At 37.7% G+C, this 20,907-nt stretch overlaps 2 protein-coding genes across 2 annotated transcripts in view; one reads left to right on the top strand and one right to left on the bottom strand.

The window, feature by feature from the left end:
* The window catches only part of LOC145470010 (uncharacterized), a 185,340-nt gene that overhangs the window by 87,375 nt on the left and 77,058 nt on the right, over positions 1-20,907 (bottom strand). The gene's annotated exons all lie outside the window — the stretch shown is intronic.
* LOC145470632 (activin receptor type-1-like) lies at positions 1,764-20,897 on the top strand. Its single transcript, XM_081454441.1, has 5 exons — positions 1,764-2,255; positions 8,910-9,194; positions 13,724-14,638; positions 15,217-15,350; positions 15,819-20,897. The coding sequence occupies exons 1-5, from the start codon at positions 2,189-2,191 to the stop codon at positions 16,026-16,028; spliced, it is 1,611 nt and encodes a 536-aa protein (XP_081310567.1). The 5' UTR covers positions 1,764-2,188; the 3' UTR covers positions 16,029-20,897.

Raw genomic sequence — 20,907 nt, 5'->3', positions numbered from 1 at the left:
CCCCGTAGAGGCCATTATGGGGAGAACCTCCCCCCCCCCCCCCCCCCCACCAGCGCTTGGGCAGGGCAAAGCTCGTTTCGGCCACGATCGCAAGTCGAGAAAATGAAATTTCGATTAGTCATTGTCATCTAGATCTGTTATTTGCAACAAGAATCAAACGAAAAGGGGTTTAAAAAAGCTATTCAAACAGAACTTGAGACAATCCCATTGGTTCGTTCATGTTAGACTGAAACAGGTTAAGTGAAGAGCGTCAGGTGCCTTGTATTAATATGCTTCCTGTTAATGCTCGTTTGATAATAGTCAAGTAAGGTTTACTCACAGAGAACAGGCCGAGATCAAGTTGAAATCAGTACAGCTCTAACATGCACTTGAGAAGAAAGTCCATTGTGAAACGTTTAATTTACTTGGAGCTAAATTTTACGATTAGTGATCTGTTCGATAAATGAGCATTTCATCTTTCAGTAGACTCATATTTGGTGACAAGATTGTGTGGTGTGTCGCAAAAGAAAAGCTTAGCAAATGGGCATATGTTATTATAAATTATCAGGGAGTGTTTTGTTCCCTTTACTACCTGAATCGTGGATATTAGAGTACAAATGAAACGCAAAAGATATAAATGAAAAACAAGTACAGTTGTCTCACAGTGTTGCTATATTGAAAACCGGCCTAAATTAGTCTTCTGTTATCGCCTTCGTCCTTTTGATCTCAGCTCGCGATAGCGACAAACGTACCTCACGATCAGGATTTCGAGAAAGAAAAATGTTTTGTAGCTAATTTCTCGTTCTTTTTGTGTGAATGTCCAGGAGAGAGTATTTCTTTAAAAGAACTGTTCTTGGTGTCTAATCTCTTAATAGTTATTAGACATTTTGCAGTAAAAGACTAGAAGTCTTGTCGAAAATCAACTTTTTGACCACAGCCTATCCAAACAATATCCAAGCTAATGAGAGAATGTTGAGTGAGTCAACCTCCCGCTCGTTTGAAGGCTTTGAAAGTTCAGAAGACATTGACCAAACTTTGGCCTATGGATTTTTGCGAACTACAAAAAGAATGCCCTGACTTTAGTGTTACAATAACCTGTATAAAAATTCTGATAGAGTGTGTGAAAGTCGTAGGGCTTCTGGGTTGTTCCATTTATACGAGTCGGACAATCGAGTACTGTAATATCAATCTCCCCTGACGTACTTTTCTCTAATGTCTAAAAGAAACAATAATACGCACAGCTTTCCGGAACAAGTCAGATCTATTTTGAGAATATGAAAATTGTTTAAGCAGTTGGTTTAATTTTTTTTTTTTTTTCATGTTGGCATACTTCGAGTTTTGTCTGAAAATTAGAATATTCTGCCTCTGCCATCTCTGTTTTTTTTAACTTTATTGTCTCTTCTACTTCTCCTTTGGTTTCGCCAAATGACTCCTCTGTAATTTCCATCCGCCATTCGTTCGTTCGTTCGCAAGTGCCTCCCGCATTCGTGCTTTCCTTTGTTTGTTTGTTTGTTTAATTTGTACTTCTTAACTATTATCTTAGTCCTTTAAAACATCTGGTTGGTTTTGCTCAGAGACTGCTTCGTTCTCAGAATGACACACAATCTATTTTACGTAGTTAACTCCTGTCGTTTTAATATCACTTCTTTTTTCCTCTCTGTAGGAGCCGCTAGTTTGCTATCACGTGACGCAGCTTGAGCAAAATTGATGCATGCCCCTCGATCTCCAACTCTGTTGATTAGAAACCGAGAGGCTCGTTTTCGTAATTTCGTCTTGCGATATCGTGTGACTGAGTTTCTAAGCTTAAAGAGAACTTATCTTCTGCTTTCATCAGCTGTCTAAATTTTGAGGAATAAAAAAACTTTGCGTGGGATCCTAGGTGTGCAATCGCGGTCTAATATATATCTGTATTGATTCCTGTAATAAGGCATTTGATTGGTTAATTTTATTTGCTGCCCCCCTCAGCTGTCTTGTCGTGCAATAAATTGTTACTTCCCTTTAGCCGATGTAAAATTGTGTTCGCCCCCCTTCAAAGTGTAAGGCAACTTGAAACTTTGCAAATCTCCGGAAAATCTCGTTGAATTTGTCGGAAATCGTCGCCCGGGAATAATCAATAGCCATTCGCTGCATCAAGTCGAGGCTGGAGACAGACTTCACAAATATATCTCAGATCGAAGAGTGGGGTTGGGAGGCGAAACTAAAGCAAGCGATGTATAGCTCTCGGACAGCCTTTCTCGTCGTCTCTGTCCTATTTCAGGTGGCTAAATGTTCTTTAGGTATGCTATGGTTATGCATTATTGACATTCAGTGAAAGCGTCTGACAATATTTCATCAATTTGATTTGTTTTATTGCGTTTTTGCCACTAGATATTCGCATTCCTCTGTGAGTTTGTCTCTGCGCGCGGCCTTCAGTTTACCAATATCAGCTTTTCTAAAATGTGATTAAAGATTCGGAACAATATGATTTCAAACATCGATGGACAGAACACGATGAAAATTAGCGAAATAAGTTTTGCAGTGTGTGCAAAATGTGCTTACGTCGCAATGTTTTCAGGTGTGTGCAGCAGACGGAATTTCAGACAAGCTAAATTCCCCCGAATTTGAGATGTTGCGCGATAAATTCGCGCTCACATTTTATTGTCAACGCTACCAGGTTAACTGTGTGTAGTATTGGATTTATTATATTTAGTTGTTGTAGCTTATATTTACGCTATTTCCTCTGATTGGCGAGGACCGAGTGGAAATGTGAAAAATTTTGTAAATTTGACAAGGTTTAACATCTTACATTTTAACTTTTATACTGCATCTTGGTTTCTGCATTCTGTGCATTTATTTTCTGAAAGTTGCAGAGTAGCGTCACTGTTATTCATTGTTGAAATATAGCTCATTATGTGTAGTTTGTTGATGCCTCGAACCGTCAACTGGGTCTCCAAATTCGTCAGTGATCATGTTGTGTTTTTATTTACGCTCGCAGGCTAATTACTTATTCCTTTGCGTGCGTTGAGCCTTCTCTTTGATGCATATTTTCTTTGCTTTGGTTAAGTAATGCGTGTCTGCTAAGAATGTTTGGTCTTTCTTTAGCAAATAAGAAAAGTTCATCTGTTGTGTTTGATTTTTCTCCCGCTATGCCAGTCAAAAGTGACTGCCATGAATAATAAATGACAGAAAAAAATGTAGCAATTTCTGAGTCTGAAGCTTCTATAGGGGTTGTTAAATCAATGTACACTTTTTCTGCTGTTTTTGCTGAAGTTAAATCTTTTCTGGTGTTAATTAATAACTGCGTGGATCAGATCTAGTAACAAATAATGGCTTAACCAATATGAATAAAAGTCATTTCTGTGGTACTGCTCTAAACAGATAACACTTCTTGTTTACCAAATCCTATTTGCAATATGCTGAGGAGGAAAAGTTCATCCTGTTTCTAGAGAATCTTCATACTTCAGAAACCGTTTGAAAATTTCATTGTTCACTTCAGATCATGTTGTTTTTACATGGTTGAGGTACATGTATTGTTTTGAGTGCTGAAATTCTCTATTTGGTTTTATAATAGCTATAAGTTGTTTTTCTTTCCTGTTTGAGTTATGTTTGTGTTACTTCTTTTCATCACCACAAAGGCAGATTTATGCCATAATAAATAACGGACCACGCAAATCTAGATTCTGGGAGCACCTTATACACATAATATTGAAAAATCAGAGTGCTCACCAATATACCTGACGTTCATGACATTTTTATGACATCTTTTTATGCAAATTCTGGTGCGTAATTGAGATTTTATTAGCCTTGGGCAAGTGAGCTGGGGGAGGTGTCTGTATATTGTAATTAAAACCTCTAAATACTTCAAAGGTTATTGATGGTTTTGTCATTCCTTGTTTTAACTTTTTTTTCTGGAGTGCCTTGTGACTCATTAACCCACAGAATTGCTTGCTACTGCCAATCAGTATCATTGTGGGTGTGTGTTCATTGTAGTTTGATCAACATCTAACATGTGACAGCATTGCTTACCAGTTGTTTCATATAGGGCAACTGTCTACACTTAGTATGCAAACTCTACTTCTATTTTGCAAGGTGTCCATTAAAACTACTGCCATGTGATGTACATGTAGTTATTTCAGCCTTAAATACTTTTCTCCTGACTAAAAACTCTACTTAGTCAACGGTAACAGGAATTTAATGCACAAAAGGTCATTATCAATATTTTATCTTTTGGAATAACAGTCAAATGTGTTCAGTTTTTTTTTTTCTGGTCTCCTACTGTTTCTGTTGTAAAGATCCTGGCTTGTGCTTTTTAATTATATAACCCGTAGTCATTTCAGCAATATTTGCTATTGAACTCTTAAACTTAATTTCATCCCAAACAGCATTATTTCAAACACTGTCTGTCTCTCTTTTGTTATTATAATCCAGCAAATATTAGACAAAAGCATAGCAAATATCTTGTTGGATACATCTTAGCTGCCACAGTTGAAATATACATGCCTCATTGCCGCAGATTGAATAAATAGTTGTTCCCACGTATAGTTTGAATATGTATACTTCTCACCATAATTTGAATATATTTGTTTGTTACCACAGTTTGAAACTATACCTTCGTGCTGAAGTTTGAATATACTCATTTGTTTCTGCAGTTTGAATGATATATTTTGTTACTACAGTTTAGATATTTTCATTTGTTCTACAACAGTTTGTATGACAGTACAGTATATAGTACATGTACATGTGTTTCTTTCAAATGTTCTTTAAAAACTGTGCACAGTTATGTACAAGATGTTGGATTTTAGTTATGGATGTTGCACAAACCTGTAATAAATTAGTTTTGTTCTAGTCTTTGTTGAGACACATAATAAATTATTTATACAATAATTTGTTATGGGCAGCACAGAGGTTCATAGTTGAAAGTTTGTTGTAGTGATAAAATATTGAAGAGAGTGCATCTTTAAATTGCCAAGGAACAGCTGGTTTTGTTCAGTTTCCAATGAGCCATGGATTCCTTTGTTGTAGTAAGAGTTAACGCTTGTGTTAATGGAAATAACTGAACTATTTTGTGGTTTGTAGGTCATTCCAATTTCTATGGATCAACCTCCTGTGCTCTAGAGTTAAAGATGAAATTTTTGGAATGTTTTAGAATGAAAGATAAAGTTTGTGAATAATAGAACTTGTCTATGTCATTTCAGAATCCCAGAAATAGACAATAAAGATTAACAACACAAATACTTACAGCCAAGTTGCTGGGTATCCACATGTATTTTGGCAGAAAACACCAATGTCTGTTTCATGACAAGCATAATCATGGTTTACAGCTTGTGGTTTCTGGTTGATTCAGCTTGGCCTTTGACTGTCGTATTAGCATCTGTATGCTAATAATCCTCTTGTTTTGACTGTTTTGGCAGTATGAAGTAAAAAGAACACAGGTTTAACCTTTCTCCTGTAGTTTCACAGGTGTGGTTAGGAATGGCAAAACACTCTTTTTGTACATCTATACAACATAACCAGACATGTACGCATATTGAACCAACTGTAAAAAACTGGAAATGTACATATTAGACATCTACAAAACTAGCAGCAATCAAAGATTATAAGGGTGCGTTCGATGCCTGAAGTCACTTTAAAACCTTGAATGATTTTATTACCTGACTTTCAACTCCTGTGTATTGTTAAAATCAACATTTTTATATCAACAACTGAAGTTTTATAGACAGATTTAACATAATGACAATGCCTAGTATTTTCCTGTCTTTATGGTAAGCACTTACAAGTCCAGTCTATAATGACAATTTGTTGATACGTTGCATGACAGTGCCAGTCTCCGTAGACTTGCCAGTTTTAATAGCACTAAAATGTTTACATTTGCCTTCAAACTTCATGCTTAGCATTTTCACATTTACTGGTAATGTTTAAGCACAAAAGCTAATATGTAAAAGTATATTTTTTTTCATACAATAATGTACAGTATTTAGTGTTTCCGCCAGAGCGCGCCTTTGCGGGAATCCTGCGTTACAATCAGAGATGGCCCCCAGAAAAACGAAATAAGGGCCAATTTGGCCCTTTCCTTTTACAAGACTGCAGGCTTAACACAGGCATAATATTTTAAAAGCCATCCCGGGGCTCAAAATTGTGATTGATATGGTCGCCAATGCAACAAGCAGTTCATCCTTGGCGATCAAAAAGTCTGGTTTAGTCGCCATATTACGGCGTAATGGCGACTACACCTCTCTGTGTTGACGATCAATAATGGTTATTTTGTCACACATTATGTCGTTCTAGAAAAATCATATTGAAAGATCTTTGCTTCTAAAACATTCAACATAGGAAAAGAAGTCAATCCATCCTTTTGCTTTGCTGTATTGATTCTCTCATATCGGAAAACTTCCAAATGGCTGATCGTGTTTGAAATCGCCCTATAATGCATTGCAAACCCTTGATCATTGACTACATGTAGGCCTAAGGATTGTTCTCTTGTAATGCACGGATTCTTCATACTAGTATCTGATTCAAAAGAAACTTTATTGAGTTGAAACACTTCAAAAAGCACTTACTGTTACCGGTAAATCATAGATCCTAATAAACTGCTTTATTTTCCTTGGTACCCTGATGCATTTTTTCCTTCTGTAGCTTTCAATTTAGTGGCCCCTTTCCTAAAAAATTGGCCCCTAAAAAAGATCTTCAGGGGCCACTTTAACCCTCAAGTAATATTTTCTGGCTGAAACACTGAGTATTCTAAGCTGGAAGCAGGAATATCAGGCAATATTTCCAATTGCATACTTGTTTATTGTAAGCAAACTCCGTACAACTGATTCAAATATTTCCGCTGGTGAGTGAAAATATACAGAATTCACATTGCCATTCCTTGGCTCAGGCTTACTTTTGTGGATCTTGGCTTCAGAGTACTTTTCCATCAATTCTGAACATGCAATATTTGCCCTTGGCTGGATAAATGCTGAAGTATATTTCCCCACTGGAACTAGTCAACAAAATAATGTAATCAAAATACCGCCGATGAAATATAGTTGTTCCCATGGTTGACGTCCCAAAGCCGAGGTGAATCAAAGTCATTAAAATTTGTGAACAGAATTAAGTTTGTGTTGATTTGCACTGTTTACACTATTGGTTTTTTAATACAGCCCCTCCAAAGGTGCCAAGATTTTGACAGCTCGCTAGCTTAATGTGTCAAATTATTAGCCAATTGCGTTTTGCCACTAGCAACATTAGACAAGTCTTTGACATCGTTAATTACAGCACAATCTAAGCCAAGAGATTTTCCCTTGTTTACCTGATCCTGAATGCTGAATGCTGGTAGCAGGCTGATTGCTAACACTACAGTATCTGAATGTTGCAGTCTTTTTGTTATGTATTAATGTGTAGACTGCTGAAATGTATTTTGGAATAGCAGTGCTTGCTCAAGACTTCTAGTGATCTGTTCAGTTGGTTATGAATGAACACACATTTATAAGCTTTAAAATAGGAGAAAATATACCTTCATGAACACTGTATTAAGAAAAAATGTAACAATTATCCACTGTTTTTTGTAAGTGTTGAAGTTTACAGTGTGTTGCACTGATACTTGCATTAGAACATTTTACTCCCATATTCATTTCCATTCATGTCAGGCTGTGCTCTAGAAGCACCCGGGTGCCATAGGCAACTAACTTTTGGGTGACTTGAGAAACTTAATTTTTTCTTATAAACATTTATTAGTGCTGGGTGCCCAGGATTTCATGGTTAGGAAACTTTGGGCTCCTCATAATTTTTCTTAGTCCACAGCCTTGCATGAACTTTTTAACCCAGGAAGAATAATATAAGCTGGCAGGAGTTGTCACGAAGTTCTTTTAAGATTTGATTACCATGGATAGACACATAAATTATTTTTGTTCTTCAAGTTTAACTTAAGTTGACTCCATAGTGTGATCATTTATCTTGTTGCATGCTAGTATTAGAGTTTAAGAGCTGTTTTTGCTGTTGTTTTTACACCCAGTCCTCTCTGGCTTGCTACATGTAATAAACAATGATGAATACTATCATTTCTGTTTAAATCATGGCTTTTAATCTTGAATTTAAAACACTTTTCTTGCATTTCTGTCTTCACAATAATTATTTGCATGTTATGTGAACCAATCATGACAACTTGTCAAATTTGTATAACAGTGCACCATTTGTCACTCTGTGTAATTGATAAGTGCTGCTTTTAGGAAAATCTACTTAAAACAGTATAAGTATGTCAATAATAAGTATTATTTAAGAAATAGAAAACATGTACTGTGTCTCTATCGAGTTCTAGAGACACAAATGAAAGTTTGGGAGAACGAGAAATGCTGTTTCCACAGCTTTTTCAAGTTCTCCCAAACTCTCACTCATGTTTCTATAACTCGATAGAAACACGGAGAACATGTTTTCTATTTTTTTTAGAAAATACCGCGACGAAAAAAAGAAAAACAACTTGTTTACTTTGATCATCAAAATGTAAATTCTTTTTGCTCGTGCCATCATTACATCAACAGCTCATGTTAGTTCTGTGTTTCTATTGAACTTAAGTGTAAATCTACTAGCATTCTATCACAAACGCCATTCTCTGATTGGCTACGCTACTCACTACATGTACCTATTCTGTGATAGATAATGAGAAGTGTAGCAGTGTGCGCTTGCTAACAAAATGACGGCTGCTTCTTGGCGTTTTCGAAGTGTCTGTGAAGAGGATTTAGTTTAAGTTTTGAATGACTAGTAGATTTATACTAAAACAATTAGATTATTTGCTCATGATTTCTATGCGTGAAAGTTGACTCGGGCTGCGCCCTCATCAGCTATCACGTGATAGAAATCTCAAGCTCATAATCTAATAATTTGTTTAATAGAAACATGGTTTTAAACCAATCAGCATGCATATTTTCCCTGGGTTGCTTTCTAATGTCAATTAATGGCCTTGTGTTTATTAATAGGAGAAACCAATGTAACAAAGACACCTTCTCCACCCCAGAAGTATGTGGAATGTGTAGCTTGCACTGGTTGTGAAGAATCTTTGGGAAGTTGCAAAGGAGCATTTGGCTGCTTTACAATAATTAAACCAGATGATGAGAAAACTGGTTATGATGTGACTAAGGGATGTATTGAAAGTGCATTAAACCATATGATAACCTGCGAGAATGCACACCATCCTGTCTATTGTTGTGATGAATATATGTGTAATTGGAATGTTACACCTCCATTTCCAACAACACAACCAGGTATGTTCAAACTGTCCATTTTGTTACAGCCATTGTCTCAGGAGATTTTTCTAGTAAAAAATTTGTGCTTTCTCCTCTTACAAGGGTAGACTTTTGATCCCTGATATTGACTGCTCACATCTTTTGAGTTTTACTGTAAAAAGTCTTAAAAGACATTGTCTAGCACTGTAATTCTAAATGTGTGGTTCCAGAAAATATCCATACCCCCTCCACGGAGGGTTTTTCCAGTTTGACCCCCCACCCCCCACGATTTTCTGTTCCAGGGGGCTTCACAGTACTCCTCCCACCCCCTGGAATTTCCATGATTTTTTCTACTTGGACCCCCCATACCCCTTGGAAATTCTGTATCCGTAAAAAATAGGACTTAACTGATTAATTGATAAAATTTAGCCGCAGCTGTTGATAGTTACATTGTAGACAAAGACATACTTTTTCACTGTAGACTGCAGATGTGGTGCGTTTCTTCATGTCATGTTAAAATGTTTGAAGCGGTGTTTAAACTAATAAACAACTGACTTAGAAGTGCTTCACTCCCAAATGGCATAGCAGCTGACTTTTTCTTCATTAAAGGAAGTTTTCATGTACAAGAATCTCGGAATGTACATAAAGCTCTTTCAAATAACCGAGTCGAAGTTTTAATTTATGGATGGTCAAAACAACATATCGAATTACTTTACACATGCAGTAAAGTCGTCATGGAACAGTTTTTTCAAAACAGCTGTTTCCCAAATGTTGCTTTATTTTTTCTTTCACCAAAGGAATACATCAATTAAGTCATATCTCTTTAGTTTGTAAATGATAGTAAATTCATTTTATGCCTTAGTTTTTTGAATTGTCATAGATTAATTTCATACGTGAAACACGTACATGTATTGTTCAGTCGGTCTATAAATGACTGAATGAAATCTTGGTTACTGCTCCAATTACAATGCTCCTCACTGTCCACGTTTACATATAGTTCAAGGCAAATGGCTTTGAATCAACTTTGCTCACTTGAAGCAAACTATTACCTACACGAATAATGATGAAAATATGTGATAACCTAGTTACGGCAAGTCCGAAACGGGGAATAATTTTGTACAAGTATCAAATGAAATGAACAAAGTATGAATCATGATTAATGTGGGAAAAAGCATCTGAGCAGCATTTGAGCTAAATACAGCACAATCTTCAAAGTATAAATATCATCAACATCATTGTTCATGTATTGCTGCACCTCTTCGTCGGCATTTTGTTCAACTTGACGTCCAACAAACATGATACTCAGGATTACCATCTGTCGTACGACGTCGGAAGAAAAATGGAAAATATATGACAAAGAATCTAACATTTATTTCAATGGATGGAACATTTCTGTTGGTTTGGTTCCCTGAATCAATTGGGAAAGTAAATTAGTGTTCATTCAATCGCATTTCACACCCACTGCAGGGCTCAAAAAATATTTGAATTCCACCTTGCCCGTTAGGCAAGTAACTCTCAAATTTTGCTTGCCCGGGGCACTTCCCCACTTGCCCAAGTTTTCAAACTCATTAATAATTCATTAACCCAAAAATGGAAGTCAAACTACATGCATGTTTTAATGTAATAAACCTATCTTGACTGTAGTCCTCTTAGTGCTGATCAGTTTCATGTTTACGCCATTATATTGTAATACTTCCACAATTTTTAACTTCTTCATTCTGCTTTTATGAAGTTGTACGGTTTGTAATGATTAACATGGATGAACTCCCAGTTGAAGAAACAAGGTTTGTGAAGTTGTTATCGTTCGTTCGTGTACTTACTTCCTAATTCCTGTATAACATGCTGGGTATCTTCGTTATTATACAGCCTTGAATCAATTTGTTGAATTCGTCGAAGATCGCATTCGACTCCTTGAATGTTCACCTGCATCTTGTCTAGCTGCACGAAATCATTGTGAAGAGAAGGGCGAGAAATTTGCAGCACGCAAAATTAACAACAAGTCACCTTCCCACTTCAGTTTTGACACAGGCACAGTGTCGAATTTGAAAAGCGGGCGAGAGCATATTTTTTCATTTGGGTGAATGAAAAATAGTTTCAGTCGAGGGAAAACGTGTTCGTTTGAAAGAAACACTATTTTAAGTTATCTTCCAGGAACTCTGAAAGTATTTTGATGACTTACTTATCCATTTCTTTTTAGTAATATAATACTTTTCATTTTGTGTGGTGGCGCCCAAGTATATATGTTATCACTAACAAACTTGCATGTTTCACCGAAAACAGAGATCTACCTGGATTTTAGCATCAAAAATGCTGGCTTCATTTTCGTGGTAGAAATATGCAGTCTCTTTTCGTGTACAATTTCTACAACTGTAATATATCGTTGTTAAGTTAAGTTTTGTACAGAGAAACTGGAAAATACTCGCAGAAAATAAAATAATTGCTAAAATTTTAACTAAACACTGCATTTTTGTGCCCAACACAGCTATTTTTAACCCTGGAAAGAAATTTGATCGGGAGAGATTTTGATCACATGCTTAGGCAACCACCTCTGAGCCGTGAGTACATGTCACGTAAGCAACAAAACAACGCTATAAATTGTAATTTTCGTCAAGCTTCATCTAAACGCTTGATTACCCTTGAGCCGAAAATTTACCTTTTTTTCTCAAAATCGTTGTCAAAAATTTAGTTGGCGAACGGCTTTCCTGGGTCCTTGCCCGTGGGGCAAGTAAGGAGAGAAAGTTACTTGCCCAAAGAGAAAATCTACTTGTCCCGGACGACCGGACGGGGTTTTTTTCGAGCCCTGCCACTGGAAAGAAAACTCCTTTTGGAAATTTACCGCGTTCAGACCTCCCTACCCCTCAGGATTTCTGTGACCCTCTGTGGGGGTGGAGGGGGGGTATGGATATTTTCTTGGACCAGACAATATTTGGTCCAGTCCTGAAATTGTTGTCAGACTGAGTGTAAGAGTCTTACATGTAGATGTGGAGCAATTTCTGGATAGGGTTAAAGGTAAAAATAAAAGCAGCAACAGAGGTACATGTAGAAAATGATTATTAAAAATATTTTAATTTTAGAACATGTTTGAGATCAGTAGCTTGAATTTTGTCTTTAGCTTACATGTAAAGTATATACGTATATATGTGACCCTCTGTGGGAAAACTGAGCTTGTGAACGCACTGTAAGGTAAAGGTAAAGGTAAAGTCTGCATGTGAGTCACCTGACCCATCAGGCCAGGGCTTATCACTGGTTTCCGTAGTATGAAGTGACTTGGAATATTTCCACCCCCCCTGGATGGGATGCTTTACTTACAGCACTTACTTTGCCCGTACCCATTTATACACCTGGGTGGAGAGAGGCACTATGAGACTAAAGTGTCTTGCTCAAGAACACAGCACAATGTCCGTGGCTAGGGCTTAAATCTGGACCACTCAATCTGGAGGCAAAGGCACCAACCATGAGGCCACTGCCCCAATGTAATGCTTGATAATGATTTGACAATTTTCAACTTTGTGTAACAGATTCTTGATATGCAATCATTCAAGAATGATTTTCTGATGTTTTTCAACATATTGAAAATGGTTCCAAACAAAAGAGTAACAGGCTGCAAAATTTAATGCTTTTAATCTCAACACAATGGCAATATGTGTGGGGGTCATTTTGATAGCATGGTGCCGTCACGCTATTCTACAGCATCAATTAAACTGGCATGAAATAATCACTATACATCTCCGACATCTATGGAACATTTTATTGAATATTGGACCATTTTTTCAATAGCATCACAAACTGTACAATGGCATCTTGAACAGAAATATTTTCAGTTGAACTATATACTTATTATGTGGAATTAGCAATGTGGCAGTCAGTGAACAACCTTTCCTATAAACCTGCACGTGGCCATAACTCACACCAAGCATTATTCAGTAATCCACAAATTACATATTATTTTAATGTATAGTTTGAACCTGGGTTGATCTCTCTACCTTCATAGCCAGCTACGTATGATGTTTACAAATTGAACAGTGGATTAACAACCTTTTTAATTTTTCAGTCCAGGCGAGATTGTATTGACATTGATCTGCTATAACCATGATAAATTTATTTTCAGGTAAACCTGAAGAGTTTTGTGTCAGTTTTGCCAGATCAAACAGTTTAATTTTGTGTGTTGCATTTTCTGTGTAATTTCCAGACTTTTAGGCAGTGAGTACAGTTTAACATTTTACAATAATTTGTAAGCATTTGGAACTGAATTGAATGTTTTGGTGCAAAATGCTCCTCAACACTTAGCTGTTTCATTGAAATGCTTTTTCAGCAAAACGCATTGGGAAACACCATCAACATTTTTAAATGCATTAAAACATTTTCTGAAGGCATTCTGATGCCTTGAAATAGAAAACGGTACTGACAACACAATTTTCATTAAGCCTGGTTTTCCCAAACAGGGTCATGTATACACACGTGTAGTGGATGTGTAGAGTCCAAACTGATGGTTACACCGTAGGTAATTATAGATAATATGTTTATTGTCATTGTCAATTAACATTCATGGAACATTTTCTTCCAATCAGTATCATCTCCTAGCAAACATGGCAAAAGTGAAAGCACAGAGTTCATCCTGTTGAGTATTTTTGCTCCAGTAGCTGCTCTTATAGTCGGCATTATGGTCGTTTGCCTGGTGTATCAACTTTTACAGAAACGTCAACTTAAGAATGGTAGATATCCAAATCTAAGGTATGTTCGTCATGCAACAACAGTTCATGAAAATGGTTGCTGCACAGTAACGGAGTGTGGCAAATGTAGTTCGTCCAAGTTTTCAAAATTTGCTCAGCGCACAGCAGCACAAGATTTAGACTTGATTCAAGTCATTGGTGAAGGTCGATATGGCAAGGTGTGGAGAGCTCTTTGGCATGGTGATGATGTTGTGGCTAAATTGTACATTCCAAGTGAGGAGAAGTTTTTCAAGAATGAAGTTGACGTCAACAACAAAGTAGGAAATCATGAAAACATTCTTAGAGTACAACACTGTCACACTGCATTTTTATGGAATAAGGTGACATACAGGTGTATTGTAATGGAGTTTCACGAGAATGGGTCACTCTATGACTTTCTTAATCATAGACCTGTCAGTATAGAAGAGATGTGCTCTTTAGCTCTTTCTGCTGCTCGCGGATTGAACCATTTACATGGTGAAATCTATGGACGTAAGGAGAAGTACTCCATCGCACACCGTGACATAAAATCCAAGAACATCATGGTGAAATCAAATCTCACGTGTGCAATCGGAAGCTTGGGATTGGCTGTCGTCCATGACAGATCACAAGATAAGATCATCACAGAGGACAAGCGCAGGGGAACAGCACGATACATGGCCCCTGAGGTACTGGATGGCTCAGTGGTTAAATCCTTTGAGTCCTACAAACGAGCTGATGTGTATTCCTTTGGTCTTGTTTTGTGGGAAATAACAAGAAGAACGTTTACTGAAGGTACAAGTTATGAAGTTGTACATTTCTGTGTTTCTTTATCACGGTCATGCTGTTGTAAAAGGAGACATTGATGCTGCCCTGAGAGTTGTGTCTGGCTTAGAAATAAGTGCGTGCTGGTAGAAATATTTTATTCTACAGCGCTCATGAGAGGATCCCTGGCTGTGTCTCGTAGGATCTTGTGTAGGATCTTAAAGGATCCTTTAAAGATCATCACTCAGAACACCTGATGAAACTATTCAAACATTAGTTTATAGCTTCCTTATTTGCACTCCTCGTGGGGAGCAGGGATGGTGCAGTGGTGAGAGCGCTCGCCTCCCACCAATGTGTACCGGGTCCAATTCCGGCTCGGTGCCATATGTGGGTTGAGTTTGCTGTTGGTTCTTGCTTTGCTCCGAGGGCTTTTCTTCAGGTTCTCCAGTTTTCCTCCCTCCACTAAAAACAACATCTCCAAATTTAAATTCGACCAGGATAGAGGACCTGCATGAAAACCAGCTATTGCTGATGTGGCTTCTTCTCTAAATGTTAATTTATTTTACTGTGTTGTCGTAAGTCTCACATCTTTTTGTCTTATTTTTAAGGCATCATGCCAGAGCGTTATGAGCTTCCATTTTATGACATGGTAACAGCAAACCCTGGCTATGATGAAATGAAGAAAGTTGTCACTGAACAGGAGAAAAGGCCGCTTGTTCCCAACAGATGGACAGAAAATAGCGTAAGTGATCTATCACATGACACAAGTTGTGTGCTTTTCAAATATAAAAATTTCCCAAGTTCATCTCAGTGTCTTACATGTACTGCCCCAAAAAGTTGTTGATGTTGATGATTACCAATAGTTTTTTACCATTATATAGTTCAGACCACTCTTCACTTGGTACTGTATGTTCTTAATCACATAATAACTTCATGTGATAACTACACTACTTGGAAGGGAATTTAAAAAGTGTAAGCCTACGTGTTTAGTGTAGTACACAGACACCTGTACCTAACTCCTGTCCATAATCAAATGCATGTACAGTTAAAAAATTTCAACTAGAAGACATTTTCATGATTTGCCACCAAATTCTCTTTGCTAACTTTTAAAGAAACATTCCTACTAGTAAGGAGAAGTGATGTTTTGAGAGTGTGATTGAATTTTATTGTTGCCATGTTTTTGTTTTGTTTTTTTTTGTTTTTTTTCCAGGCACTTGAAGTTATGGGTAAGTTGATGAAAGACTGTTGGAAACAAAATGCGTCAGCTCGTCTCCCATCACTCAGAGTGAAAAAGACCTTGTCAAAGCTAATGGAAATGGTTAAACCACCACCAACAAATACATCTTTGTCAGAAGAATTGTCAGCCTTTCAGGATGTCAATATACACATTCCAGAGAACTGTGAGACTGCCAAGGTGTAAAGTCATCAAGGGGTATAATAATTAGTGTCATCTATGGCATTCACCAGTTAACGGTGATCAACAGTCATTTGTTAACAAGTGACACCATAGATTACTGTAGCCTGAATATGCTCGCAAACCCTTGTGAGGTCACCCAGCTTATGATCTCATGTCCTGACTCATGAATGCGGTAACAGAGAATTATTCCCTTTCAGTTATGAGCTCTTTCACTTTTTTTTGTCTTCACCTCCAGACCAAATATTGCTAAAGTAGTGTAGCAGTACTTGTCTGCTACAGACGAAAAATGATGTATGATTACAACTATTTAATTAGGATTATTTTGTGTTGTTGCACTTGATAGATTTTCTGTTTTTTTTATGTAGACTGAAAGAATAATTTTGAAATGTATTTTACGCCTGATGCAATAGACCAATTTTGATATATTCAAATTAAGCCTAACACAATAGACCTCAGCATGAGGCTCTGGGGAATAAACCCCACAAACTCTGTAGTTATTCCCCAGAGCCTCATACTGAAGTCTATTGTTTTAGGCTGAATTTTAATGTATCGAATTGGTCTATAAGGCAATATAAAAATTTGTCTTGAACACTGAGAAATTCTGTGTGCATGAGGAGAAAAGACCACTCTGTTTTTTGGTAGTGCCTTAGTAGTTTTAACGGGTTTTTACATTAAAAAGTAATAATACATGTATTGTGTCACAGATCTAAGTCCCTTGGTTACTTGTAGATACCTCATTAAGAGCTCATCATTGTGAATTAGTTGCATCAACTACGCTTACAATCTGGAGTTTACACAAACATGCAACTACTAAAGGAGTGGTGCTTGGAAACAAACTGTGTACCGCTCTTATTGGTAGCTGCAGCCTGCAGTGTCATTGGTTACATGTATTGTACTAGTGGCCATTTCTGAGTTGAATTCTACCTCTGTGTCAAAGCAAGTCTTGGACAAAACCATTTGTGTGAAAATGTGTTCTGCGTGCAGATTTATTTTCATGTAAATCAAACTTATTTTCATTAGAAAGGTTTTGCACGAGGACTCAATCACAAGGTAATTTGAAAAAGGCCTAACACAGGTGATATGTATATATTAACATAGTAGACAATGGTGACTAAACACTAGGGTTACCAGCTGATCAGGAATCGACAGTGTTATTTGGCAAATTTCTGTCACCAACAAAAATGAAAATAGTATCAAAATTTAGTGAAACAAAAAGAAATCTAGGTAGGTAGAGTGGGAAACTTTTTTATGGAACCAATAATGATAACAAGTTTCCTGTGTTCTACCTCCTGAAAGCAATGCTCGCTAGCTTTCATTTGAAAAATCGTACATACTATGATTTCACTCAGAGCCACATTAGCTCATGATTGAGAGTGAAAGAGCAAGATATTAAAACCTCCCATAACTGCACACTGATCTTGTGTAGTTGCTTCACAGCTGTGTCATGACCACTGTTAAATATTAACAAAAGTTTGGCAGTGTCTCTTTTCGGTATGTCACCTTCCCACGAGTATGTGCCTCCTTTAAGTAGAGGGTGACCTTTGAATATTGGTGCAACATCACAGGGGCTTTAAATGACTTAGCATGGTAGCTTGGCTTTGCTAAGCTCCTTATGTTCATAACATCGTTTGAATTAAGGATTTTATATGGTAAGGTACAGAGGGCTGATGCAGTTTCTAAATTTGAAGAGATGTCACAAATGTGCTGGGGTGTATAAGTGCTTTATCATACTGAATAATAAGACATGTACAGTAGGAGATTGAGGGATTGAATAACTATTAGATGTGCCTTGTGGCAGGGCATAGACGTCCCTGGGATTTGCAAGTGCCCCAGGGCTTGACATTTCCTGGAGCATGCAAGTGCCCTGGGACAATCAAGTGTCCTATAGGTATGGCAGATCCCTGTGGAATAAAGAAGTGCAGAGACTTGAACCTTCTCTGAAGTTTGGCTATTTTTGCCTGATGAGTGCAAGTTGACAATAATACTGTTGTAAGTCAGATTGAAACCTAAGGTGCTTGCCATTATGCCAGATTGACCGGTCAGAGACCAAACCAGGCCAACCAAGAAGAATGGCCCTTACCATGTTTTATTCGTTTTCCGAAATCCCTACATAATTGAAATATAGTGAAGAGAAGTAGGGCAATGAACAGGTTTGTCAACGTGGAATGGCAAATTTCGATCCGACCGGTCAATGTGGACCACCTCCAGAGTTGGTCCCGAATATTCCGGTCGGAATAAACCGAAACGGATCTTTCCATTTGACTGCCAACCGAAAATTCCGGAATCTTTGGCATATTGAAAAGTACCCCTGAATTGGGTTGAGCTGTTTCTGTAAAGCGTTAACTTATGGTTATCCTGCCTGTAGTTTTTAATCCAAAACCGTACTACACCAAAGTTACCCTAAAATGACTCCGGGGCTCACGAAAAATATATTTTGTAGTTAGTAAGCTCTACGAGCTATAAAAAAAAAACTGTATACATGTATATGATGACTAGTACGATTAAAAAAACACCCTTTGGAAAGAACACCAGTTAAACTGATTCCTCCAGTTAAATGGGAGATGGCCCAGGGACTGGGCTATCTGCAGGGGTTTTGCTGAGTACCCCCAGCATTAAATTTGCAGGTACCCATTTATACCCCTGGGTGGAGAGACACTGACACTGCTGCAAACGTTAAGGAAACCACTGTTCAATAACTCCGTATTTTATATTGTTAACAGAATGTAACCGTTTTTCTAATGCAAATCCTTTTACTTCGACTCTGTCTTACCTGAATACTACTGTACGAACAGGGGGCTTGGGCCACTTGTGATTCCATAAATACACGTTGGATACGAGGTGATAAATAACTAGCGAGGTGCCGAGTTTATTATTATCATGTCGTATCTAACAACAAGGGCGAATGGAAAGATATTGTTTTACCTAACAATTATTCCACGAGCGCGCGTTGGATATGAGATGGTATGCGCCTCGTTGGCTATAATCATATCGTATGCAACAAGCGAGAGTGGAATAATTGTTTTATTAATATCCTTCTCAGAAGTCGTACTCGATGTTCACAAGTGACATGCGACTCAGTTGTATTTTGCACTTGTGATTTACAAGTCGGTCTCTTGTAAAAGTTTTTTTAAATTTGATACTTACCATCTTTTACAAGGGTAGTGGTACACCTGTAGTTACAAGTCCACTTGTAACCTGGACTTGTAACGATTTTCATTAAACTTGTTTTCGTCTGCGCTTGTGCATACAATGGTCCGACTCTTAGATTACAAGTGTAAAAGCTTTGTTATCTAGGGCCTGATTACATGAGCCGGGCTGCTTCGGTGTGCCGAGATGACATTCAGTCCGGTATTGCATGAGGCGAGCGGTTGATGGCTGATGCGATGAACTGCGGGAGACCGGAGCGAGCTTGATTTTTTTCCTTTTTGTTTGTTTGTTTGTTTTTTTTTCTGTCTGTACTCTCGCTGGCTCAGTGAGCCGGGCTGACTCGGCAAACGCGATTAAATGGGAAAATCTCAGCCCAAGTAGCCGGGATCTCGGCTAACCGGGCTGGTCCGGTTGTCATGTAATCGCGAAGTTGAATTTTGTTGCGTTTAACAAACGTGCCGAAATCTTGACAAACTGACACCAGCCCGGCTAACCGGGCTAGCCCGGCTCATGTAAGCAGGCCCTAAAATTGACTGGTTGACGTAGCTGTCATCATCAATACTATAGATTGACCTATGTTGCTCAGAATTAAAGTATAAAAGGTAACAGTTCCTACTGAAATTAAAATCTATTTTCCCCAACCACAATTGGTAGACGATTACCCTTTAGTCTATCATCTTTACGCCAGCTCAAACTGAGCGATATATTGTGACGGTTTTGCTGCTGTTGTAGTTCTTCTAGTTGCCTTTGTTGCGCATTTACAAAACTCCAGGTAGTTAAGTTATTTGAGACATTTTGCGGCTTTTTGTAGTTTGTGGGATCGCATTGCTTATTATTTCTTGTATATTCGGGGAAGAAAGCATACCAAATCGAAATTGAAAAATTTTAAACTAAGCCACACGGTCGGCACTTGCCTTACTCACTTTCCATATACGGTATGAATAAACAATAGCCTCCATTTGGCGCGAAAATATGTTCGGATATTTGTCCGCGGACATTATCTAATTCATGGATTATAAACTGTGATAGCGTGACTAGGTATGGGGTCAAATCCGATTCACAGGCGGAAAGCGAGAACTTTGTAGTGATTCCCTTCCATGATAAAGGGTTTGATTAATTTTCTTTGATGAGGATGATATAGATCCCGGCTTCAGATAGACTACGAGTGGTCCCTCTTTCGCTTAGAGAAAAAAAATGGCCGCGCGAACAGCACGCGAAAGACGCGGTTTATTTACGGTCTCGCTATACGGACTAAGCGAAAGAGGGACTACTCGTAGTCTAGGCTTCAGAGGGAGGCCGACTTACTTGATTTGTAACAATTGCAAGCGGTGGTGAGGATCAGCTTTTTTAGTTTCTGATTGAAAATATGGCTCACTACTAATCGTCTCTTTCTTTAATACCAGACAGTCTTCAGAAATTGGAATGTATCACTACGGTCAATGTTTTAAACAATGTTTATTTTCTACATTTGATGTTAAATGTTACCAATGATCCTGTACAACAGGTTACTACACATCTTTAATAAGAGCTTTACACGAAAGCGAATGGTACTTGTAAAAATACCAAATATTCTTTCCACTCCTTGCCAAAACGCATTCGTTGAAACGATTTATTTTTGAGAACAAGAACAATTCTAAGGACTTCTACGTGGGACATCTCTTATTATTTAACTTTTTCTCACTATTTTTATTTCTTGCCTGAGTCCCCGAAAACTTGTATTTAATTATCATGATAT

Source organism: Orbicella franksi, chromosome 15 (genome assembly GCF_964199315.1).
Source record: "Orbicella franksi chromosome 15, jaOrbFran1.1, whole genome shotgun sequence".
Classification (NCBI taxonomy): domain Eukaryota; kingdom Metazoa; phylum Cnidaria; class Anthozoa; order Scleractinia; family Merulinidae; genus Orbicella; species Orbicella franksi.
This window is presented reverse-complemented; position numbering and strand designations above follow the sequence as displayed.

What these genes read in the sequence shown, in the direction of transcription:
- LOC145470632 (XM_081454441.1), top strand. Translation starts at nt 2,189, where the DNA reads ATGTATAGCTCTCGGACAGCCTTTCTCGTCGTCTCTGTCCTATTTCAG. An exon ending in GGTGGCTAAATGTTCTTTAG is followed by an intron (nt 2,256 to 8,909) that starts GTATGCTATGGT and finishes GTTTATTAATAG; the next exon opens with GAGAAACCAATGTAACAAAG. An exon ending in ATTTCCAACAACACAACCAG is followed by an intron (nt 9,195 to 13,723) that starts GTATGTTCAAAC and finishes TCTTCCAATCAG; the next exon opens with TATCATCTCCTAGCAAACAT.